At 39.7% G+C, this 26,928-nt stretch overlaps 1 protein-coding gene across 1 annotated transcript; it reads right to left on the minus strand.

Moving 5' to 3' along the window:
* Nucleotides 1-8,415: 8,415 nt before the first annotated feature.
* On the minus strand, nt 8,416-19,925 carry LOC129767003 (potassium/sodium hyperpolarization-activated cyclic nucleotide-gated channel 1-like). The gene is made up of 9 exons (XM_055767605.1): nt 19,714-19,925; nt 10,352-10,501; nt 10,141-10,274; nt 9,900-10,069; nt 9,502-9,835; nt 9,249-9,442; nt 8,750-9,196; nt 8,644-8,692; nt 8,416-8,585 (listed from the first exon to the last, which is right to left on the minus strand). The coding sequence occupies exons 1-9, from the start codon at nt 19,923-19,925 to the stop codon at nt 8,416-8,418; spliced, it is 1,860 nt and encodes a 619-aa protein (XP_055623580.1).
* Between the last annotated feature and the right edge of the window lie 7,003 nt (nt 19,926-26,928).

A 26,928-nucleotide genomic window follows, 5' to 3' on the forward strand; every position in this document is an offset into this window, starting at 1 on the left:
ATGAATACGTTTTAAAAAAGATTTATTTGCAAAATTTACACTTTTAAAAATGTGTTTCATGTCCGTCGATCGTAAACACTACGGGGCAAAATGGGCCACCATACGGGGCAATATGACCATGTTTATTTATTGAATAATTCAAGCTCTTAGAGGCGAATGAACTTCAAAGTTTAAGGCCTCTTAAAAAGAAAGAAAGAAAGAAAGAAAGAAGCATGTTTTCGTAACAAGTTCTTAAAACGAAAGCTTATTCTATTTTGCAACTTTCAAGTGTATTTAATTGGATTTCAATCAGTTTGCATGTAAAAAAAATTGAGGGGTTGTATCCGAGACACGACCGCTTAGGACGTAGGACTACGCGACTACTTTTTTTCTGAGAATTTTCCTCAGAGCAGATGCTATACTTATACGCCAGCGACAGTTTACTTACTATGCAAGGGTGGAGTTTACTTCTCAAATATTCTTTTTTCGCTATCCCCCTTCGTTGTTTCTATTCTAGCGGCTGCATAATTTGCCCGATATTGACAGCTCTGTTCGGGAAAGCACACAAATGGACAGAAGAAATGTATGGGTAAATGGGAACGCTTCCATTTTTCATCAATTTAAACCATATACAGACTATGGGATTGTAATGTATAGCATATGAAACAAATCTTAGAAAATTTCCGATTCGATTGGTATGCACATCGTTAAAATCTGTTCGCAGCGAAAATAGTTATTAACGTTAACTATATGGCATAAAAACGTTACCTGTTTTCCGATTTGGCACCCTTGATGTAAGACATACTCCTACGTCAAATACAATATGTGTTCCCGCTCGAGGTCGGATCTTCCGATGTAAGCTGTCTGTTTTGTTGTCTTCATTTTCACCCAATGAGGGTTCATGTGGTGAGAAAAATTTAAAAAGTGGAGGTATATTCGAAAGAGTAATTTCCCATATGCTCTTAATATGGTATTAGGTGTTATTACTCCAATTGTCATTCGCGTTGAGGTATGTAGCATCTTGTTCTGTTGGGTTTGAAGCGAAAATGGGAATGGGTAGAATAAGCACTCTCAGAAAGCAAAAACTTTAAAGGAAAATTCCGGTTTACATTTCAAATATATTTTCTCTATAATATAGTAACAGTTCGGCTGAAAAGTCCGTAAGGTTGACGTCTATATGGCACCTTTTGCAAAAATCAGCTTGACTTTCACAAAGCACCATCTTTCAATGGGTACGTGTCAAGATTTGACAGCAATCGGTCGATTGGTTCGTGAGTTATAGCATAGAGAGTGAAGCAACTTTTGTTATTTTGGGAAAAAAAAAGACGGGTGGGTAATGTAGGGGACATAACCGGAGTGACGTAGGACTATACAAAGGGGACAGCTTTTGTTAAATATATATTTTAAATATATTGTTTTATTTTCTTCTCTTACGTCAATACCTACCTATCTACCTGAAAAATGGATTAGTTTACTGTTTACTCTTTATGAATATGTTGATGGTTCTGAGAAGAACCTTTGGTGTTGTGTTTTTGTTATCACTCGATGTTCCCATCTTGTTCGGTTAAACCTTCCTGTTCAGCTATTGCATTTGCCACTCGCCACAGCTTTCACAGTTGGAAAATTTCTTCCCATCCAGCTTGTGACATGTTGTTCAGTAAATTACATTTAATGCGACGTGCCGGAGAAACACTTTGCCACTCACTGAAACTAATTGTTGCCTTGATGAGCGCCGAACCGAAGCTACTCTGTTCTTGATGCGGGTTTTCTGATTGTCGTGAGCAGCTTTGCAAGCCAACTCGAGCACTCCGACGGCCGAAAATCTATAATCGCTGTTAGGTATACTGTTGCTCCGGCACCAATCCGTTCGGCCTAGTTACCCTTGCGGAGCAATCAGTGAATGCGACCAACAGGGAACTGGAGACCTGCACGGCTCGAGTGAGACTTTGCCTTTCCCTCAACTTGTTCTCCTTTGTTACGTCCACGATGCCGATGCCGTTCAACCACACGGGTTCACGGTTTGAAAGAAAATAAGATATTTTTTTGGGGTCCGCGTGTTTTATACTCTAGCGGTACACACTCACAGTATAGAGACAAATCGGCAGACTCAGCCAGAGGGGCGAGTCCAACGAGACGAACGAATGAGCGTTAAAAGGCAGCGATGGCAAAAAAATACATTCATTACGATTTGTTCGCTCGTTGGATTCACATGCAGGCTAAAAAGGGTCCTTTTCAGGATCACAAAATTATCTTCAATCTAAAGAGTTTATTTTTTTTGTTATCACTCGATATCCCCATCTTGTTCGGCTAAACCTTTCTGTTTAGCGATTGCGTTTGCCACTCGCCACAGCTTTCACAGTTGGAAAATTTCTTCCCATCCAGCTTGTGACATGTTGTTCAGTAAATTACATTTAATGCGACGTGCCGGAGAAACACTTTGCCACTCACTGAAACTAATTGTTGCCTTGATGAGCGCCGAACCGAAGCTGCTCTGTTCTTGATGCGGGTTTTCTGATTGTCGTGAGCAGCTTTGCAAGCCAACTCGAGCACTCCGACGGCCGAAAATCTATAATCGCTGTTAGGTATACTGTTGCTCCGGCACCAATCCGTTCGGCCTAGTTACCCTTGCGGAGCAATCAGTGAATGCGACCAACAGGGAACTGGAGACCTGCACGGCTCGAGTGAGACTTTGCCTTTCCCTCAACTTGTTCTCCTTTGTTACGTCCACGATGCCGATGCCGTTCAACCACACGGGTTCACGGTTTGAAAGAAAATAAGATATTTTTTTGGGGTCCGCGTGTTTTATACTCTAGCGGTACACACTCACAGTATAGAGACAAATCGGCAGACTCAGCCAGAGGGGCGAGTCCAACGAGACGAACGAATGAGCGTTAAAAGGCAGCGATGGCAAAAAAATACATTCATTACGATTTGTTCGCTCGTTGGATTCACATGCAGGCTAAAAAGGGTCCTTTTCAGGATCACAAAATTATCTTCAATCTAAAGAGTTTATTTTTTTTTGTTATCACTCGATATCCCCATCTTGTTCGGCTAAACCTTTCTGATTAGCGATTGCGTTTGCCACTCGCCACAGCTTTCACAGTTGGAAAATTTCTTCCCATCCAGCCTGTGACATATTGTACAGTAAATTACATTCAATGGCACGTCGCATTACCACCACTCAGTGTCGGATTGGAGGTAATTTTAACCTGTAATTGAACATTTGCGATGACAGTGGTATAGTGTCGACTTTCAATGTGGGGTCATAATTTGGACCCCGAACTCTATGTTTACAAAAATGTCCAACTAAATATGTCGCATCACAGGTCCGTCCAATTAGCTAAATGCCGAGATAAGTGTAAATTACTGTACTTTCAATCTAGAAGCGATTTAAGAATTGGTGAAAATCAATAACCTCAGAACAACTGCCAAATTCACATACTCATCAGATCCTGGCAAACAAATTATGAAAAAATCAATTTGTGTTTTATTATTATTTTGGATATTATTTTAGAAAGCATTGAACTGTATTTCGTAAACTCTTTTGACGTAGGATTACGTCTTTCGGGAACATATTGGGGTATAAATTGAAAATCGAAAATCGAACGCACCGTGAAAATTGTCCAATTTCAAATGCTTATTGCTCAGTCATTTTATGATGGATTGATGAGATTTTTGCGTCATTCAATTTCGGCACTCCATAACAATTTTTTACATTGACTAAAACAATATATGTCATGAAACTAACTATCGAACAATTGAAAAATCTCAACTCCTATCCTAACGGAAATACCCACTTCTGATAGGTCGAAATTGACGACACATGCGGCGGGTCCCTAACAGAGACATCAAAACCAAGCTGCCTGGGGGAAATCGGCATCGCAGATACATGAAAGTAGGGGGAGCTTTTATTCTCACCGACATGTATTCCCTAACAGAGATTTCAAATCCAAGGTTTCTGGGGGAAATCAGCATGTAAAATGTAGAGGCGAATGAACTGCAAAGTTCAAACCTCTTAAAAACAAAGAAGAAGAAGAAGCATGTAAATACCCTCGTGGTCGATAGTTTAACTAACGACGCGCACAAATGGATAGTGCTCATTGTAACTAGCGTGGGCATTGCTGATTGCATACGTGCTGGCGGATAAGTTGGGAGCGATGAACGAGTGTTTTTTATTTTGTTATTTCTTACTATAAATAAAATCGCTAAAAAATAAAGCGCGGTCGTCGTGAACAGTCGTAAACGGTCGTAAATGTTCGTATTCTTGACGTAAACACAAACATAGTGAGAGAGTGAGCAGTGAGCAGCTGCGATGCGTTTTGTGTGTGAGAGAGTGTGTGCGTCTGCGTGTGTTCGTTTGCGTGTATGTGTTTATGTGTGCGTGTGTGTGTTTGCGTGTACGTGGGCGTGTGCGTTTGCGGGTGTGTGTGTTTTGGTTAGTTGGTTGGTTGATGTAATCAAAAACAGTGTGAGAGAGTGAGCAGTCAGCCGCTGCGATGCGTTTTTTTGTGTGTGAGACTGTGCGCGTCTGCGTGTGTACATGTGTTCATTTGTGCGTGCATGTGCGTGTATGTGTTTTGTGCGCGTTATGTTGGAGGGCACTACCTAATCGGCGCTCCGTTGGGAAGCGAAATCCTGCGAGGGTGGCTGTGACGGGGCGCGTGTCAAGTTGGAGGGCGCTTCCTAATCGGTGCACGTCTCGACGGGTAAATGGATGCCTGCAAAATGGTCATAAGCGCAGTGGAGAGCAACGAATGGTGAATTAGAATATAGAGAAAAAGGGAAGGATCAACGCTAGCTTGCGTTGAAAACTCGTGAAGTGCATGAGCACAGCCGCCCCCTGAAGTAGTCGCCTAGATGTGGTCCCGGGGGGAATGAGGCTACGAGTGGAGGGCTTGGTTTTTGTGGGTGCGATCCCCACTCGACGTCTGGGTTATCCCTTCCCAGATAAGGCTGGAAGAGCGTTCCTCACCTCTATATATAAAAAAAAAAAAAAAAGAGTAAAGAGATTAGAGAACGTAGAGAGTAGAAAGAGTAGAGAGTAGAGAGTAGTGAGAGTGGAGAGAAAGTGGAAAGTTTAAAATAAAGAGCAGAGAGTGGAGAGAAGAGAGAACAAAGTACAGAGTAGATAGTAGTAAATGAAGAGTAGAGAGTTGAAATTCAAAGTCAAAATTGGAAGAGCAACAATTGATCGCAGAGAAAGAGTAAATGTTCGAGACATAGAGATATTTGGACTAAAAAAGAAACATTGAATAAAAGAAAACAAAATAAGTTGCGAGAGTCTGTTTGAGTGCAACAGCAAAGCTATTCCAATGACTTTGCGGTAAACTTATTAAAACATAGAATTGGGCCGCTAGTTCGTTCCAATAAGAATCTTTCGATGGGTAGATTGAAGAATGATGTTTCAATGAGCTGAATAGAACTTATGCTAGATCTTACTATAAATAAAATCGCTAAAAAATAAAGCGCGGTCGTCGTGAACAGTCGTAAACGGTCGTAAATGTTCGTATTCTTGACGTAAACACAAACATAGTGAGAGAGTGAGCAGTGAGCAGCTGCGATGCGTTTTGTGTGTGAGAGAGTGTGTGCGTCTGCGTGTGTTCGTTTGCGTGTATGTGTTTATGTGTGCGTGTGTGTGTTTGCGTGTACGTGGGCGTGTGCGTTTGCGGGTGTGTGTGTTTTGGTTAGTTGGTTGGTTGATGTAATCAAAAACAGTGTGAGAGAGTGAGCAGTCAGCCGCTGCGATGCGTTTTTTTGTGTGTGAGACTGTGCGCGTCTGCGTGTGTACATGTGTTCATTTGTGCGTGCATGTGCGTGTATGTGTTTTGTGCGCGTTATGTTGGAGGGCACTACCTAATCGGCGCTCCGTTGGGAAGCGAAATCCTGCGAGGGTGGCTGTGACGGGGCGCGTGTCAAGTTGGAGGGCGCTTCCTAATCGGTGCACGTCTCGACGGGTAAATGGATGCCTGCAAAATGGTCATAAGCGCAGTGGAGAGCAACGAATGGTGAATTAGAATATAGAGAAAAAGGGAAGGATCAACGCTAGCTTGCGTTGAAAACTCGTGAAGTGCATGAGCACAGCCGCCCCCTGAAGTAGTCGCCTAGATGTGGTCCCGGGGGGAATGAGGCTACGAGTGGAGGGCTTGGTTTTTGTGGGTGCGATCCCCACTCGACGTCTGGGTTATCCCTTCCCAGATAAGGCTGGAAGAGCGTTCCTCACCTCTATATATAAAAAAAAAAAAAAAAGAGTAAAGAGATTAGAGAACGTAGAGAGTAGAAAGAGTAGAGAGTAGAGAGTAGTGAGAGTGGAGAGAAAGTGGAAAGTTTAAAATAAAGAGCAGAGAGTGGAGAGAAGAGAGAACAAAGTACAGAGTAGATAGTAGTAAATGAAGAGTAGAGAGTTGAAATTCAAAGTCAAAATTGGAAGAGCAACAATTGATCGCAGAGAAAGAGTAAATGTTCGAGACATAGAGATATTTGGACTAAAAAAGAAACATTGAATAAAAGAAAACAAAATAAGTTGCGAGAGTCTGTTTGAGTGCAACAGCAAAGCTATTCCAATGACTTTGCGGTAAACTTATTAAAACATAGAATTGGGCCGCTAGTGGAATATAAATAAAATTAAAATTTGGAACTTTTATGTTGGTTGCTTCGTGAAATTTCATATCAATGACCGATCATGTATTTTGAAACTTTTAGCAGAACTGTAAGCGTAAAATTGTGAATGGTAGCTATTGTGTTAAAATGACTTGAAATATGAAACGATTTTTTTCCCAAGGAAAGTTCATGCGACGAGCAAAATTGGAAAAATGAAGGAGTATTCGAAAAAGTGATTTCACATATGCTCTATATATCGTATAGGGTGCTGTTAGTTCAATTGAAATTCGCCTTGAGGAATGTAGCATCGTGTTCCGTTGGGTTTAAAGCAAAAAGGAAATGGGTTGAATAAACACTCAGAAAAAAATTATAAATGAAATTACCTTTTCCATTTCATATATATTTTCTCTATACTAAAGTAACACTTTTTTTCTGGTGAGAAAACTTGTGTTCGATGATGATTGATGAGCTTTTTTTTCTTTATTTCATCCATACATCACACAGGAGCCATCTCGTCCAGGAATACAGAGGGCGGCTTTGGTACGTGATACGCACTATCTAATGATTAATCACCATCCTTTTATCATTATCACTCGGTTATGGACACTGGTGGAGTGAACAAACAATACCTAACAACCAGACAAAACGGACCCAAATCATTATCGAAGAGTTTTATAATATATCCAAAATCAGCATGCAGCAGATAGCCTAACGGAATCCTACGTCAACTATGCGGTCGTGTCTTGGATACAACCCTCCTGTGACTTTTTTGAAAGGTTTAATGGCCCTGATAAGCGCCTTGTTTTATGGAATGGTTCCAATTTAGAAAACTTTGTACTCGTGGTTTTGGAAAAAAACCATTTCGAACGCCCTCGATGCCGCCTTCTTCTGGATTTGCCACCAAAGCAGATTGTATAAAGAACAAACTTTTTTCTTCTGCTACCAGCTGCCGTTTTGCGATTGCGTTTGCCACTCGCTGCGACTGCCTGTTGTTGTCTTGATGTTCACCGAACCGAATGTGTTCTGTTCCGAATGCGGGTTTTCTTATTGTCGCGAGCAGCTATGCCAGCTAACTCGATCACTTCGGCGGCCGAAACTATATAACGCCGGCTAGGTGGACTGGTGCACTGGTACTAACGCGCTCGGCCTAGCTACCCTTGCGGGGAACTCCAGATCAACACGGTTCGAGCGGGATTTTGCCTTTCCCTTCACTTTTCCTCCTTTACCATGTCCGGACATGGCTGCTTGGGTTGGTTTGTTGATGTGTTGTGATGCGAACCGATGTGGTGTACGGTTTGAATGAGAATGATCGTTACGGCAGCGGAGCGGGGATTTTTAAGCTGACTGGCTGGCTCGAGAATTACGCATGTGTGAGACTGCGACCAATGTTTCGTTCATTTTTTTTTCTTTTTCCTTTCCAATCGTGCTTCATTCTATTTCGCTGCTTCTCTGGTTGCCCGTTTTGGTCGGTACGATTTGAGGAGCACAAAATGGACCAATCAAAAATGGGCACATAGTGCATTTGGACAATGCTTGATATTTCACAATTATTTAATTCTTTATCTCAAGAAAAATGAAATGTTATTCGTTATGATAGATGCGTAGATATATTTCCTATCAATTGATGCAAACCTTTGCGATCTATTGAGAAATGCTCGAGTTATAAGCGTTCAAAATCTTGCATTTTTTCCTACTTGTTCAGTGCCTAGATTTCCATTTCACCCCCTATATCTTCCGGTTAGACGTAGTCCTACGTCAAAAAGAAACGCATATTATTCGCAATATAATATAATAGAACTGAATATTGAATAATAGAGGAGCGAAGCAAGCTCAATAAATTCATTCGTACAGCTTCTTGGTTCGTCTAATCGTTTCCGCCTCTTCGATAGTTTGCAGGATCACACCTCTTTCCATAGCTGTCAGTGTCTCGTAGCGTTCTTTGGCTAGGTTGGTTAGTGTCTCTTGAACCTCTGGATGTTCCGCCAGTATTCTATCGAAGTCGGTTTTCGCTATAACGATCACAATTTTAAAATATTGAACGCATTATTGGTTTAGATTGGGTTTTACCCAAAGTGTAGACTTCACTAATTTCCACGGCAACAATGTTAGAATATTTCTGAAATCAAAAATAACACTCTCATTAGGTAGAGTCTTCGGAAGATGGACAACGCACCATGTAATCGCCCTCCAGCACAAGCTGGTATTCGCCAAAGTGTTCTCCATCCTCCAGATGTAGCACTTCCCTCCAGTTGGATGTGTAGACAGCAACAGTCCCGCGAATCACGAACACCATTTTCGCTTGATGTACTCCCAGCGAGGCGTTCACCACGACATCGTCCTTCATGTAGAACTGATATTCCAGGGCCATCAGGAGTTTTTTCATCATTTCTGGCTCCATCTTCATTCGGAAGAGTGACACACGCGAAAGCAACTCTCCGCAGATATCTTCCCGAATGTCTGCCTCAAACTGATCGCTGGTAACCTTATCGAGAAGCTTTTTCCGACCGTATTTTTTGCTCATCAGCCGATTGTCGTAATAACACAGCATTCGAGAGCCAAGCTCCGGCAAAAATTGCTCGTAGCGGATGTAGTTTTGAAGTTCGTGACGATGTTCGTGGTACTGAAAAGGATCGCTGTAATTGAGATGCTTGGAACGGTACAATGTTACCTACCATACTCGTGCTTGAAAAGAGGATCCTGATGAATATCAACAGTTCGGCAAGAACGTAGATTTTTAGCACGTAACCAAAAACAGTGGCTGCCAAAACCATCAAAATGTCTTCGTTGGTCATGAACTGATCTATGGTATGGGTAATGAGTCCGACCGTATGCAGTGACCGATAGAGGCATTCAAAGTAACGTCGAGCTGAAAATCATCCCTCCATTAGTAATAATTTTTTTTTTTAGAAAAATATCCACTCTCACATGAAGTCTCGTTCCAAAAGTGTGTCTTCTTAGTCCACGATTGGGGATCGACCAGATCCGGATCGGTACCCTGGACGAAGCGGGCCACAAGAAACATAAGGCAGCTTGTCCAGTGAAGCGAGACCACGATAATGGTGGCAATAGTCGTGAATTTCATGACGTTCCGCCGGAGTCCGTATCGTCTATACACGTTGCTGATGTACCGTAGGAAGGTTTGCAAACGGAACATTTTGAGAATTGAAAGCACCTTCCAAAAGTCCCAGAAACATCCGAAGTGAAGCTCCCGTCGGTGCAGACAATCGATGAACGAATACTGGAGAGCATGCTTCGGAACCTTTTGGTTTGTGGTAAGTTATTTTTGTGCTTATCTTATGACATTTTTAAGCTAAATCACTTACAATGTAACGAGAGAACAGCCCATCGGGGGCAGAACTGATCAAGTCTATCCAAAACCACATAGCCAAATATCGATTTGCAATTATGCGAGAATCCAGTTCCACGTACTGACGATGTTTATCATAGAAGCCGGTACGAATGTTGAAACATATGTCTACCAGGCAAACGAAATCTAAGAAAATATTCGAAAAACGCAACAATGATGTCCACAACGCCTCTCAGTGATGTTTTGAGGACACTTACCAACCGCCAAAACAACCATGTGGAACAATGACATGGTGTAATACTCTTCCGGTTGGTACAGAAAAATCACATCGTAGGGAAGCACAATAAAGGCCACAGCAAACGTCAAAATCATCACACATTCCCAGCAGAATCTTTTTCGATTTTTGAGATAGGAGACGAAAAACATAATTCATTCCATTACTACCGTCAGTATTTTGTTTTTCCTTACCTCAGATAGCTGAACGGATGAATGATGCTGGCGTAGAAGCTGATGTTGCGTGAAATTTCCCGCTTCATCGCGGTGTCGCTGCAGAACACCTCCCTGCTGAGGGCGCTCCTGGGGTCCAGATAGCAAATTCGCCGGAAACAGCGGGTTATCCTGCGATAGAGTGTGCGAAAAACGTTGACATGATTGGGTTCATGGCGGTCTTTTTCAATGATGGAATTCGACGTTGGCGGGAAAACCATAAAGCAATTAACGGATATAGTAGCGAATGTAACTTCTAATTATTGAAATTATATGAAACAATGGTCAGTAATTTATTAAACGGACATTAAATGCGATGGACAAGTTCGATGAGTCCCGTAGCTGGCTGGATTGAACATTTTTGTTAGTAATAGCATTCAGTTTCGGGATTTAACCGAAGCGTGTCATTCGATAAATTGCTAGTCTAACCAAGAAAAACAGGAGTTCAACAGATAAAAAAATGAAACAATATTTATATTATCTTCGTTCATCTTAGCTAGAAGCTAGCTAGAAGAAGTTTAGATTTTTTTAGGATGGCTTAGTGAGAAATGAATTACGATTTAAATGTCTGGGTGGAGACGCACTTTCCAGTTTTGTCCTTTTATCCAATTAGTCTATGCGGTCTATCGTTGTTATTTCGATAAAAACAAATAATTTGCTGTGCTTTTTCATTTTTACCCTGGTTTTTTATCGCTATTTTTTACGAGATTTTAACGTAGGACTACGTCTTTGATTTCTATATAAGGGGGTCACTCTACGAAATTGAAAATGAGGTATGTAACGATTCATTGAGGGAGGATTCTAGTCTAGAAATTTGAAAAATAATTAAAAAATTTATTCATTCATATTTCTCATTTCATATTCATATTTCTGAAGTTTAGGCATTCAAGTATATACCCTAGAAAGGCTTTTCGAAAATCTCATTATTTACCGAGATATAGCCATTTTAGTGATGCGGTATCTAATTTAATACGGCCACAACAATTAACTTCAAACGCATTTTTCTCGAAACTAGTTCTCTCAAACTGTTGTACACGATATCTCAAGTTCTACTGAACCGATTTATGTAGAATTTAAAGGAATATAATCTGCAGGCATCTCTGTATCGCCAATGAACCAATACATATCATAATTTTTAGTATCTCTACACTAAAAACAGGAAGTGGGTTATATCTGTGGTATAACCGCAAGGGTGACGTAGGACTATCGTTGATTTAGTGATAATTTTTATTAGTTGCATCTGTATCAATTCTGAATGAATGAACAAATGAATATTTGGGAGACTTCGAAAACAAGAGTGTTACGTTGAAGGCACAATATTCAGCAAAAGAAGCAATCACACGAAAGTTGTATAATACATAACACATTGCTTGTATTGTGATATGATTTCTATTCCTTTTCCAATAGACAAAAAATCTGTTGCATCAAATCAGTGTATATAATTTTTGCGTTCGCTCATCCTTCTTACAACACCCATTTCTCGTTTGAGAAGTTGTTGAATAAACATCGTTTGCCAGAGCGCGTAGAGCGGGAATTCGATAACGATGACATCTTTCCAGATTCTCCTTGATAATCGAAGCCCACCAGTGGTTAATGCTAACTCGTTAACCACCTGTTAATTGCACTTGATTGAAAAATCACAAAACCAAATATATTTGGTCGCAGTGTTGTATGGATAGAAAACATTAAAATCAACTCATTCGCTTGAATGTTTTTTTCAATACCCAAGGGAACTAGCAGATTATTTTCCAGCAACGATAACTTTCCGGAATCTTCTCGACGCTGGATGGCAACCAAACGTAAATAGTTCCGCGCGTGTATGTGTGTGGCGGCTGCTCCGATGTCTCAAGCGGAGTCGTTTGTGGCATCACTCTCCTCCTGATGGATTCCCTTCTGGCCTAAGGTGCACAAACAGGCTCTTGGTGACACCGTTCATCAGCGCTTTCATGATAAACGAAGTTAGCTTCGCCACAAAAGCGACAACATGCTCCAATCGCTGTTCAATTATAACTGAGTGGATTTCCGAGCGGCGCTCACTTATATACCGATTGATGATTTCAATAGCCTGTTTTGAAAGCAATTTTAAGGCTATTGAAACAAGTTTTTGGATGAAAACGTAACAAGTATATAACGCGTAGACATTTTATCTTTCGAATGAAGTGTTTTTCATATCATTTCGTTCGGTTGTTTAGGAGCTATTAACGCTCAAAATCTCGGTCTCCGGCGTAACGCTTTCGTTTTCGAAACTTTGATTTTACACCACAGTATAGAAATGAAAGACGTAGTCATACGTCAAAACCCCCCTTTATAGGTTAACAATGAGAATTAAAAATATGTGTGCAAAATCGAGTCTCACTCGTGGTGAATTGACTGTGCCAAAAACTACACCATCGAGTCTCACTCGTGGTGCACTTGCATATCAATGGGCGCTAGGACGCTCAGAGATTACTCGATGCATGACCGAAAGAAGCGTTTGCATTTGGTCCGCTGTTTTGGGAATTAAATCGTATGCTAAGGGATTGAAAGAACATCTCAAAAAAGGCGGAAACCAAGAACAAATAACATCAAGGCATGCCAAGCAAACTTCCAACCCGGGAAGATTCTAATGAACAAATGAAACACAAATCTTTGCATTACTCGAGAATTAATCAAGCAAATGAAACCAAATTAGGCATATTGAGATTTAAGGGTGCAATAAATGTTTTTACGCTAGTGAGACACTCCACCCCCTCTCTAAAAGTTTTCAGGCAGAATGAGCACTTTTCCAATAAAAAATCATTAATGAAAATTAACTTCTTCGTATCAAATTAGTATTCAATGTGAGTGGAAAACTTTGTTTTCTTCATGTGGTATGATAATCTCATAAAATAATTTAATCTGAAGATAATTTGATATTATAATGAGTTTAGTGGGAAACTAATCTCGTATCCAGATGTCGACACCGTACCGTTGTCATCGCGAATACGTTTCATTGACGAATTTACGCAAAGCTGAATCAGCTCATGCGACATCTACATTAGAGCTCAGAACCACAAAAGTGAGGGTATATGTTTATTTTACGCACTGAAAAGCAAGTTTCGGTGGCGATTATTCATTTTATTTCAATTTAGATTAATTTCAGCCATTAAATGACGTCAGTATATCGTAAGAAAGTTGGAGTTTTGTATATTTATGATGGTTTCAACACGCGATTTGGCCAAAGTCATAGATAATCTTCGAAAGTTTGATAATGCATACCGGTTATTGATACCATGGATAATTGCAATGAAATCGATATCATATCAAATTGGCTGATATCATTGAATACGTAGGGGCCGATATGAGAAGGATTTGCAGTATTTTTAGCGCAAAACACCCTATTCATCGTTTACTTAGTTGAAAAAAATTAAAGTTACAATACTTATAACAAGCCATTCCTCGTAATATACATAACACATTGTAAAATGATGATTTTCTAACCTTTTCAGCGTGGAAAGAATACATGAAACCGGGAAAATTGAAGATAAATTCAGATTTTTCTAGAAAACTTGAACGAATTTCACTCGCTGCGCCATCTGGTTGTAAATCCAACGTAAATTCGTCAATTCCGTTTCCACCGTGATTCTCCCTGATTCCCAGGCCCTGATTCTCGAATACACTACGAACACACTTCACGGTGGAAACGGTATGAAACGCATTCGCGTACCGTGTCGACATCTGGATGCGAGATTGGTTTCCCACTAAATTTATCATTATAAAATCAAATTATCTTCAGATTAAATTTTTGTATAAGATTATTATATCACACGAAGAAACAAAGTTTTCCACTCACATTGAATACCAGTTTGATACGAAGAGGTTAATTTTCATTAATGATTTTTTATTTGAAAAGTGCTCATTCTGCCTGAAAACTCATCATTATCTTCGACACTTCACTAACTCGTAAAACGTAGTTCAATGGCGTGCCGTTTATTTCGTTTCCACCGTGAAGTGTATTCGAGAATCAGGCCCGATATGTTTTTTGTATACAGTGGAACCCCGATTATCCGTGGAATAGTCGGGCTAGGTCACCGCGTATAACGAAAATCGCGGATAACGCAATGAAGGATTAAAAATGAGGTGTAAACACGAAAAAAAGATGTTTTAGCATGCAGAATATTTTTCATCATCGCGGATAATCGAAATTCTACTGTATTTGTGTCGGGGATGACTATACGTCACTATACGTGTTCGTGATGTCAATATTGGTATGTTAGTGTGTTTCTATGGAAAAAATAATAAGGTTTCCAAGAAAAAATCCTCAATTGCCGCTAATGGAGTTATATGAAGAGTACGCACGTAGAGTAATAGAAAATAATTTCGCTCCGATTTATTCTAGACGAGTTATCTCAGTGACCTTCTCAGGATGCCCAAAGATAGCTCTTCCTTCACCTTCCTGGAGTTATATAGTGAGTACGCGCGTTGAATAATAGAAATATATCCCCAGTCCGATTAATTTCAGAGGAGTTCGCTCGGCGACCTTCTCAGGTTGTTCAGAGATATTCCTCCATTGCCTTGATTGATTTTTAATCTGACCTTCTCAGGTTGCCCTCCTTCACTACGATTGGAGTTGTATAAAGAGGTCGCGCGTTGAATAATAGAGGAGCTCTCTCGGTGACCTTCTCAGGTTTTCCAAAAAGTAACTCTCCATCGCCGCTAATGAAGTTATATGCTTTCACATAATCACATCACTTACCTCAGTGAATCCTGATTCTTACCTTTTCCCACTAACAACTTTCCCCCTTCCATGATAAACGCTAGGAAACCACGCTATAGAGGCGACCCTTCTGGCTTTCGGGCGACGGATATCATACTAACATTCCTTCCCTTTCCCTGGTGACTGTAAGGACGTGGCCGGCGTCGTTATTGACCATTTATAGCTCGAATCACCGAAAATGGCACAACGAGAATAATTTGTTAGTCCCAAGCGTCATTTTGTGTGTTCATTCTGCCATACGAATGAAACACAAATTTCGGCATTACTCGAGAATTAATCAAGCAAATAAAACGGAGAAACATGTTATTTGCAAGTGGTTGATAACTCTTGAACGAGAATTGTGTCTGAAAATAATCTGATATTATTATTTCGAGGTTTGGTAGAAGTACTAGGAATTTTTTAAGTAAAAGATAATTTTCAGGTTAGATTAGAAGATCAATCAATGAATAATTCTGCGATTGGACCCATGAACAGCGCTTAATAAGAAAACGTGGATGTGATAACGAAAAATAAATTTTGGGCGGGACGAAGTTTGCCGGGTCAGCTAGTATCTAAATATAAACAGTTAGGCTACGGTGAAACATGCATACGGCTATGTGAGAAAGCGTGGCCGTACGAATCGTATGCAATCGCGAGAAGTAACCAACCATACAGAATTGCATTGGTGTGGTTACATTGGTTCCCCTCGCTTGGTTCTTTCTCAAGACAGGTGAAGTAGAAGCAGCGGCGTTGTGGAGGTAGACACCGCCTCCGGCAAACTATGGAAATTGTGCTTTGACGCTTCATTTTAAATATGTGTGTTTCCATTTAGTCAAACACAATAATGCGTTGCGTCATTAGCATCGTTGTACTAAACGCTAGCATTTGTTCTAAACTGCTTGCGCCGAATTATCGATGGCAGTGGCATGGTGTCGACGTCTGGTGGCAACTTCAAATTAGGGCCATAATTTGGGTCCCAAACTCGTTAGTGTAATCTCTATCAGATTAGAAGACACGAAGCCGGTTTTTAAATTCTAAAATTTGAATGAAAATTTTCACATCATGTTATTTGATTACTTGAAACACGTGTTTCTGACTTTCATTCAACCATATGGCTAAACAATTCCAACATTGTTGCTGAATTTTTTCATCATAATATAGAATTGTTTTCATAAACAATTTTCGTATGAGACTTTTTCACCACCTGCAAACAAAAATGTTTTTCATTTAAATGGATGCCCAAAGATAGCTCTTCCTTCACCTTCCTGGAGTTATATAGTGAGTACGCGCGTTGAATAATAGAAATATATCCCCAGTCCGATTAATTTCAGAGGAGTTCGCTCGGCGACCTTCTCAGGTTGTTCAGAGATATTCCTCCATCGCCTTGATTGATTTTTAATCTGACCTTCTCAGGTTGCGTTGAATAATATAGTTTGATATTGACTATATAGTAAATATAGTTTGATATGGAAAAGCTAATTTACATTCATAATTTTAATTTTGAAAACGGTATCATTCCGACTGAAAATCAGCTAGTCTTTCATGCTCCCCTAAACTAGTGAACGAAGTTCAATGCCGCCAGCGCGGATATGGCAATGTGTTGTTTTTAAAAACATTCAACTGATCCGTGGACACTACAAGAACAAGATTTTCATACGAATTTTATTTTGTTTTTGTTTACATTAAAAGTGGTGACGCGAATGCTAGATTGTGACTGCAAATCAACAGACTGCGTCGGGCAAATGTTTTAGTGCAAAACGCAAGCAATGACAGCTGATGAGAAGCAACGCAAAACGCGGCATTCTGTTTCCACCTTAATTCTACCAACGTTATGAAAAAGATAAAAAATTCACACATGTATCATTTTGTTTAAAGTTATTGTGCTTCAGAAGTCCATAGAATACGGACGTACAACAAATAAACGGTTCCCTTTACCAATCCGAAATATTTGAAGTGTTGAAGATTTTACAATGTTGCGCGTTCCGAATAACCCATTATCGACGTAAGTGAGACTTGTCACCAGTTTCTCAGACCGTTCCTTAGTGGAAAGGAGAGCGAGAAGGGATCACAGTTCGTTTCGGGCGGCAGCTCCCAGAGTCACGTGTATGCAATCGAACGATCCAGTTCAATTGCACCAGCGGAAGGAAAAAGTGTTCGTTTAGTCAAGTGACATCTACGTTGTTGGGCCCAGAGGCCAATAGCGCCGTTAAGTAAGCTTCGCGTCGGACATTTCGGGTAATCCGATGAAACATTATTGTTACGACTTTAACAACAAAATAGATTCAAAATGAAAACGAACATTTATTTTCATGTTTTCGCTCAATTACTCGATACAGATTTTTATACAGTTATGACGTAGGATTACGTCTTTCGGGAACATATTGGGGTACAAATTGAAAATCGAAAATCGAGTACATTGTGAAAATTGTCCAATTTCAAACGCTTATTGCTCAGTCATTTAATGATGAATTGAAGAAATTTTTGCGTCAATCGATTTCGGCCTTTCATAACAGTTTTTTATATTGAAGAAAATAATATATGTCATGAAACTAACTATCGAACAATTGAAAAATCTCAACCTCTATCCTAACGGAAATACCCACTTCTGATTGGTCGAAATTGACGACGCATGCTGCGGGTTCCTAACAGAGACATCAAAAGCAAGCTGCCTGGGGGAATACGGCATTGCAAATACATGAAAGTAGGGGGAGCTTTTTTCCACCGACATGTATTCCCTAACAGGGATTTCAAATCCAAGGTGTCTGGGGAAATCAGCATGTAAATACTCTCGCAGTAGATAGTTTAACTAACGACGCGCACAAATGGATAGTAGTCATTGTAACTAGTCTGGGCATTGCTGATTGCATACGTGCTGGCGAATAAGTTGGGAGCGATGAACAAGTGTTTTTTCGTTCCATTAAGAATCTTTCGATGGGTTGATGGAAGAATGATGTTTCAATGAACTGAATAGAATCTATGCTTGATAGAATATAAATAAAATTTAAATTTGGAACTTTTATGTTGGTTGCTTCGTGAAATTTCATATCAATGACCGATCATGTATTGTAAAACTTTTAGCACAACTGTAAGTGTAAAATTGTATGTGGTAGCTATTGTGTTAAAATGACTTGAAATATGAAACGATTTTTTTTCTCACAAGGAAAGTTCATGCGACGAGCAAAATTGAAAAAATTAAGGAATATTCGAAAAAGTGATTTCACATATGCTCTATATATCGTATTGGGTGCTGTTAGCCCAATTGAAATTCGCATTGTAGCATGTAGCATCGTGTTCTGTTGGGTTTAAAGCGAAAAGGAAATGGGTTGAATAAACACTCAGAAAATAAAAAAAATAAAAAATTTCCATTTCAAATATATTTTCTCTATACTAAAGTAACACTTTTTTTCTGGTGAGAAAACTTGTGTTCGATAATGATAATTATCTTATACTACATTGATGAGCTTTTTTTTCTTTATTTCATCCATACATAACACAGGAGCCATCTCGTCCAGGACCACAGAGGGCGGCTTTGGTACGTGATACGCACCATATAATGACTAATCACCATTCTTCTATCATTATCACTCGGTTAAGGACATTGGTGGAGTGAACAAACAATACCTAACAACCAGACAAAACGAACCCAAATCATTATCGAAGAGTTTAACAATGTAATTTTTCAAACATATCCAAAATCAGCATGCAGTAGATAGCCTAACGGAATCCTACGTAAACTATGCGGTCGTGTCTTGCACACAACCCTCCCGTGACTTTTTTTTTCCAGAAATACATTTTGTTTTTATTTTTTATTCGGATTTTTTCAGAAAATTTTACAGAATTAAATGTGGCAACCCTGATCAGAGGCCTGTGGCGGTCATCATTAATCGTACTGTCCGATATCATTTTGAAGAGAAAGGGACCAATGATTCACCCAGACCATAAAACTCACCTAAAAGTAACTTTATCAGAACACAATAGTCATAGCCATCAGAACATTAGAGCCATTTAAGAAGAGAAGAAAGTGAGCGATTAACCATTTATGAGAATCATATTTACAATATACACTGGAGTCGCTTTTTACGCGGGGGATAAGTGCCGCGTAAACAAAAACCGCGTAAAAGAAAACCGCGTAAATTCCGAAATCCGCGTAAATTCCAAAATCCACGTAAATTCCAAAATCCGCGTAAAAATAAACTGTGTAATTTTCAAAATCCGTGTGAAAACCTAACAAACTATGAATTTGTAGTTTAAAATGAAACCCATAACAATTAACAAACTCTAACAATTGATTACCTCAATTATTTTGCATGCTACAATCATGCTACCTGTATCTTCTTTTAAATCTCAGCTACTAATCAGTGATACAATACAAACTTATTTCGTTCACCTCAATTAGATTATTGAATTTTTACGCGCTTAATACGAGCCGCGTTAAAAAAAACCACGTAAATTACGAAATCCGCGTAAAAATAAACCGCGTAAATTCCAAAAACCGCGTAAAATAAAACCGTGTATCAAAAAACCGCGTAAAAAGCGACTTCAGTGTAATTGGCAGTAGAATCTACTGTCAATTTATACAGTTCCGCCTCGTATGAAACTTTCGAATCCGAAATCACAACTAACAACTAACCTCTTCCGTAGCGATTCTCCTGGGACAAAAGCCTTCAAAAGATCGATCCCATGTCCGATTGTACATTCGTGCTTGGGGAACTCAGCTGGAGGCCCTTTCCGGCTGTCGATTTTTTCATGATCCTCAAGGTTTCTCTCTTGGTCTTCATCGGAACGCTTCTCACTGTCCTTCTTATGGTCAAAGGCGGAGGAAAATTGTGGTTCTGAATCCATTATTATAATCCATCGAACTAACGTCTGATGACGGTTCAAAGCTTGAAATCCGCGTCCGACTTGCTGTGATCAAAATCAAACACACGAAAAAAAATGAGTCAGCTTTACGTGATCGGCATCGAAAGCTCGACAGGTGCCGAAATGGGAAATCCATTTATGATTCGGCTATAAAGCGCACACAAAAAAAAAAACCATTGCCGCCGTGTCTTGTCAACACTGCATTTGTTTTTGATTTGATAAGCGTGCAAAATGATCGAAATGCCAATGGTAGCGAACGTCGCAGCCGAATGTTATGTTTATTTGATTCGAATTTGAAAGAAAAACAAAACTAACATCGTGTTTAGGAAACGTGACATACGGCTGCTGTTTTTTCGTTTTGTTTCTCGCGTACAAAGAGCAAATTTTCACATGTTCATGTGCTTCGCATATACGTGAAGCTGTGTGGATTTATGCATCCCATCCGTGGCGAGGGAGTGAAAACCCAATAAATTTTGGCGGGCGAGCTTTGGTGGGTACACCGTGTTAGTGTCTCTCCCTAAAAGGTTAGGGTTCGATATTTGGATCGGTTACACACATTTCGTGAGCTTCCTTTGATAGTGAGTCGTTCGAATGGCATCGATAACGAGATAACGTGGTAGTTCCAATGGGACATGTGTCGTCTTGTTTCGGTAGGGACAGAGTGCCAGAACGTCAAACAGGTACCAAGCGTACCTCACGTTCAGGATTGATGCTATAAATTTGTCTCTTTTTTCATGCGTCGGCACTGTTTTCGCTGAATTCCCTGTTTGCCAAAAGGATGGCAGCGAACAGCAGACATATACATCTCAATTTGCATGCTATGTTTGAACGACCGAAACGTTCGATGATTAAAAAGTTCACCGTCACATACCTACTGTATTGTTCCATTTTTTCTTCTCGTTCTGGTTTATCGCCGCTTTTTTTAATTTTTTTTTTTATTAACTCGTTTATTTTTACAGGCTCAGTTACTTAAATTTAAAGGAGCCGTTTATCGCCGCTTGAACATGTAAATATTGGTGAATATGGATCACGATTGTCATCGTTGTCCGGATGACTCACTTTCGAAGTAAGCTCAAAAAAATGTGAAGCTCATAAAATGTGTGTTTTGTGTTTTGGATTGAAGCCTTTAGAATACAAACAATTGAGACTGGTGAAAAACGATAAATAGTTGCGCCCTTGAACGAACATCAGGATTCCACTAAAGAATAGACAACGGCATCTATTGTAGGGCAAATCGTTCTCTAGCGCCACCTGAAAGCCACCTTTGGTTGTTCGAAAGCTCCCTTTTTCGACTCTCGTCAATTAAATGATCTGTGAAGTCTATCTGGTGGATGTATTAACCCACATGTCTTCAAATGTTTTTCAACGTACTCCTAAACATATATTTTTACCATAACGATGTAATTGGAAAAGTTGTTTGAAATCATAAGCAAATTCAGAAAATTTCATGAACATGACGATATAACACGACAAACATTTCAAAAGAAGGCACTTTTACTCATTTACTGTAAAAAAAGACAATAAATTAGAAATATTTTTCTTAAATCTCGCGGCCTGTCATTTAGTTTGTTTACAGCGTTCTCAAAAATAATTTAATTGTTTTTTGCTCAGTGATTTTTATATAGATAATTCTATTAGTCAAATTGAGCGGAGTGAAATTTTGTGTTGCAAACAAAATTTCTTGAACTTAAACGTTGAATACATTTGGTGATTCAACTCTGTCGAAAACACGGGTGTATAAATGGAATAAGGAGAGGAATAATTATATTTAACCAAGGTCTAAATTCATCACGAATGTTTGTTAAATGTAAATTAGAATAAAACGCAATTCTGATTACGTAGAAATGTTCTCTAATGATGAACTTACGAATGTTCAGGGAATTGTTGAATATTATTTCACTGAACTGCGATTAGATGAAAGTTGACCCAATCTCACCCCTTAGAAGAGGTGACAATGGGTCAATCAGTTGTATCTCGGAATTGGTTAAAAGTACAGGACATCAAGTGACCTTTGTTGTACCTGTGAGATTGACATGAAATTCTCAGTACCTATTTCGGAAAATATTTTTTACACATTGAACATGTGTACGATATATCAAGTGACGTTATATCGAGGGTACGTTATATCGAAGTTTCTCTATCAATGTCTCAATAATTTTTAGATAATTTTGTGGGAGTAAATGACCACCTTGTGCAATTTCTATTCTGCGTGTAACCCAGCCCTGATGTTCATCCCTACGTTCACACCAATACCAACGAGACAGCGGCGAGCTTGATTATGCTTACGCCGCCATTTGTTTTTTCACTCTCATACCGTCCTTTGTAAAGAGCAGACAATAAATCGTTTCATTCACGTGTTATTAAAATATGTTGCTTTTCATTTCTGCTGGTGTTCCTTTTTCGGACTATTTCGCTCTTCGTTATTATACCACAAATTTGACAACATGTAAGTGTCTTCAATGATTATTTGAGTTGCGAAAATAGTGTCAATCCACCTAGAAGTGCGATGGAAATGTTTATATATGAAGATTTTCTCTTGAATCTGCTGTCGACGAAATCTTCTGCCGTGATACTGGTTCCTGGAAGCATCACTTCTTCAGTTGCTTTCGTCAAGATGGGGCCTTCGGGTTCGATTCCCTTTCGTGTCAGAAATTCTATCGACAAAAGTCGTTTTTCTGGCTCCAGTGCAAGCCAGAAAAACGACTTCATGTGAACACTGTCTAGAGTGTGATGGGAGGAGCAAATTGGCCATTGCCAGTCTCCAAGAAAAGCTAGGAAAACCCGGAAACAGAATTGACGCCGCTATAAGTGTCTTTGCCTAGTCCAGGTGGTACTCGGGACGAATAACAGCAGTATCACGATGGTCCTCCTGCGAGATAGTGCGGTTGGTCGCAGGATTTGCAACTAGCATCACAAAAACACCAAGCAATGAATGATACACAAGACATTGTGTGCCAGTGGCTCCACTTAATTATCCCTAAGGTTAGCCTCAAACCGTGGTTCAAAAGTCTGGACTTGAGTCGGGACTTTATTCGAACCTTCTCCCGACTCTTGTCCAATCACTGTTCGTTAGACGCGCTACTTTTTCGTTTTAATCTTGCCGACAGCCATCTCTGCTTTTGTGGCCATGGTTACCACGACATCGAACACGTTGTTTGGTCGTGCGAGTTGTATCTTGTCGCCAGATCGAATTTAGAAAACTCCCTTCGGGCTCGAGGAAAGCAACCCAATGTGCCGGTGAGAGATGTGTTGGCTCGGTTAGACCTTGATTACATTTCCCAAATATATGTTTTCCTTAAAGCTATCGATCTTCGAGTGTGAATGTTCATACATCCTTTTCCCCTCCTTTTTGTCCTTCACGAGCTATCGGTTTCCTTCCTACTAACATTAGAATAAGTTAAATTGTAAATACATATTAGATGTAAGGATAGTTTTAAGAATTGAGTATGAAGTGTCAGTGTGAATGAGAATGTGCATGTGAATGAAACTAAACTCGAGTCGACCGCGAGTAATCGTTTTCCTATTTTATTAACCATAGAATTAAGGAAACATGTTAATATATGCTAGTAGAAATATAGTTGAGAGTATGGCTCCTTCAGACTTATGTAACTGAGTCTGTAAAAATAAACGGATTAATAAAAAATAAATAAAAAAACAAGACATTGTGAATCACGTTAAGTCAAAATAAATAAATAGTCATTTCCGTGTGCCGCTCTCACTAAATATCTCTCGTTTCTAATTGGGGAATTCCTCAAAACTCTCCTATTTTTTTTTTTGGTGAACTTGGAACATGTGAAATGCTCTTTAGTAGCGACTTCACAGTAGTCTGATAAATGCCCCATTTCTTCGTGAATATCGGATTCAAGTTGTTTTTTTTTTTCAAGTTGCTCATCTTCGCTCTTTGTCCTTAAGGCTTTCAATTAGCGGCTTCAGCAATCCTGGAAAATGTGACTTCTGCAAAGTTGTCGCTAAGGAAACCCTTTTCTCCTTGTACGTGCGAAAAATTTGTTTTCCTGTAAAAAAGCCACATCTAGGGGTGGTGTAATGAGCGTTGGATTTGAAAAATTACTACTAATTGTGAGTGGATTGGTGTATTTTTACATGTTCATTTTACATGACATTTCATGCCATTTCATTAAAATTCAGCTCTGTTACAGCTAAAATGCTAAATGAGGTTAAACATAAACAAAGGGAATAATTGAATTGCTATTAAATTCAATTTTAAATGTGTTTCTATTTTCTATTCTATGGCTTGAAATTGATAGAAATGTTAGCTTTTTAAATAGTAGCGGTTTGTTCTCAATTTGTTCCCCAACATTTCCCGTGAAACTATATAGCTGTATAGCTGTTTAGTTTCTCCTAAATTCCATTATCGTTATTATTAAGTTATCTTACGTTTTTTATTCTTAATTTTTTTTAGATTTTCAGCTATCCTCTCCTTTTTTCCTAAGCTGGTTCGTCCCAGCAAGAACGACTTAATGAGTGCCGCGTGGTGTGCTTACTTATTTCTAACATTATTGATTTTACATACAGATACGGATAAACAATTTAAAATGTTTATATCGCGATAATTTCTACACATTTACACATTGAGTTTTTTTCATTGGTAGTTTGGCAAAGATGTCCGATTACCAAGACCCCAGACCAATGGTGATGAATCATGGAAGGGAAAAAAAAAAGACGGGTGGGTAATGACGGGGACATAACCGGAGTGACGTAGGACTATACAAAGGGGACAGCTTTTGTTAAATATATTGTTTTATTTTCTTCTCCTACGTGAATACCTACCTATCTACCTTAAAAATGGATTAGTTTACTGTTTACTCTTCATGAATATGTTGATGGTTCTGAAAAGAACCTTTGGTGTTGTGTTTTTTTTTATCACTCGATATTCCCATCTTGTTCGGTTAAACCTTCCTGTTTAGCTATTGCGTTTGCCACTCGCCACAGCTTTCACAGTTGAAATATTTCTTCCCATCCAGCTTGTGACATGTTGTTCAGTAAATTACATTTGATGCGACGTGCCGGAGAAACACTTTGCCACTCACTGAAACTAATTGTTGCCTTGATGAGCGCCGAACCGAAGCTGCTCTGTTCTTGATGCGGGTTTTCTGATTGTCGTGAGCAGCTTTGCAAGCCAACTCGAGCACTCCGACGGCCGAAACTCTATAATCTCTGTTAGGTATACTGGTTCTCCGGCACCAATCCGTTCGGCCTAGTTACCCTTGCGGAGCAATCAGTGAATGCGACCAACAGGGAACTGGAGACTTGCACGGTTCGAGTGAGACTTTGCCTTTCCCTTAACTTGTCCTCCTTTGTTACGTCCACGATGCCGATGCCGTACAACCACACGGGTTTACGGTTTGAAAGAAAATAAGATATTTATTTGGGGTCCGCGTGTTTTATACTCTAGCGGTACACACTCACAGGATAGAGACAAATCGGCAGACTCAGCCAGAGGGGCGAGTCCAACGAGACGAACGAATGAGCGTTAAAAGGGAGCGATGGCAAAAAAATACATTCCCACCCCCTTCCACTCCACTAATCCCACCCAAATCCTTTCCACTCCTTTCCATCCTATCCTCCTGAGAAGGGCCTTTTTGTTTATTTTGTTTTTGGAGCGCGCCTTTCGCTGGGTCACTGCTTCGGTCCTCGGATCAGTAAATATTTACTTTTCTTTACAGCATATATTAAATATCTTATGAAGCATAGGATCCCTTCCTACCTTCTTCTTTAACCGAGAGTCGAGCGGACAGATCTGATGAGTGATTTTTTTGGTTTCCCTTTCGCCAGTCCCCTCTGGGCTGGTTTTATTGTGGCTCTTCACTGGGCTAGAGGCGAATGAACTGCAATGTTTAAAGCTTAACAAAGAAAGAAGAAGAAAAATACATTCATTACGATTTGTTCGCTCGTTGGATTCACATGCAGGCTAAAAAGGGTCCTTTTCAGGATCACAAAATTATCTTCAATCTAAATAGTTTATTGTTTTGTTATCACTCGATATCCCCATCTTGTTCGGCTAAACCTTGCTGTTTAGCGATTGCATTTGCCACTCGCCACAGCTTTCACAGTTGGAAAATTTCTTCCCATCCAGCTTGTGACATATTTTACAGTAAATTACATTCAATGGCACGTCGCATTACCACCACTCAGTATCGGATTGGAGGTAATTTTAACCTGTAATTGAACATTTGCGATGACAGTGGTACAGTGTCAACTTTCAATGTGGGGTCATAATTTGGACCCCGAACTCTATGTTTACAAAAATGTCCAACTAAATATGTCGCATTACTGGTCCGTCCAATTAGCTAAATGTCGAGATAAGTGTAAATTACTGTACTTTCAATCTAGAAGCAATTTAAGAATTGGTGAAAATCAATAAGCTCAGAACAACTGCCAAATTCACATACTCATCATATCCTGGCAAACAAATTATGAAAAAATCAATTTGTGTTTTATTATTATTTTGGATAATGTTTTAGAAAGCATTGAACTGTATTTCCTAAACTCTTTTTTGGAAGATTTAATGGCCCTGAAAAGCGCCTTGTTTTATGGAATGGTTCCAATTTAGGAAACTTAGTACTCGTGGTTTTGAAAAAAACTATTTCGAACGCCCTTGATGCCGCCTTGTTCTGGATTCGCCACCAAAGCAGTTTGTATAAAGAACAAACTTTTTTCTTCTGCTACCTGATGCCGTTTTGCGATTGCGTTTGCCACTCGCCACTCGCTGCAACTGCCTGTTGTCTTGATGTCCACAGAACACGGTTCGAGCGGGATTTTGCCTTTCCCTTCACTTTGCCTCCTTTACCATGTCCAGACATGGCTGCTTGGGTTGGTTTGTTGATGTGTTGTGATGCGAACCGATGTGGTGTACGGTTTGAATGAGAATGATCGTTACGGCAGCGGAGCGGGGATTTTTAAGCTGGCTGGCTGGCTCGAGAATTACGCATGTGTGAGACTGCGACCAATGTTTCGTTCATTTTTT

The sequence above is a fragment of the Toxorhynchites rutilus genome, chromosome 2, assembly GCF_029784135.1.
Source record: "Toxorhynchites rutilus septentrionalis strain SRP chromosome 2, ASM2978413v1, whole genome shotgun sequence".
Taxonomy (NCBI): Eukaryota; Metazoa; Arthropoda; class Insecta; order Diptera; family Culicidae; genus Toxorhynchites; species Toxorhynchites rutilus.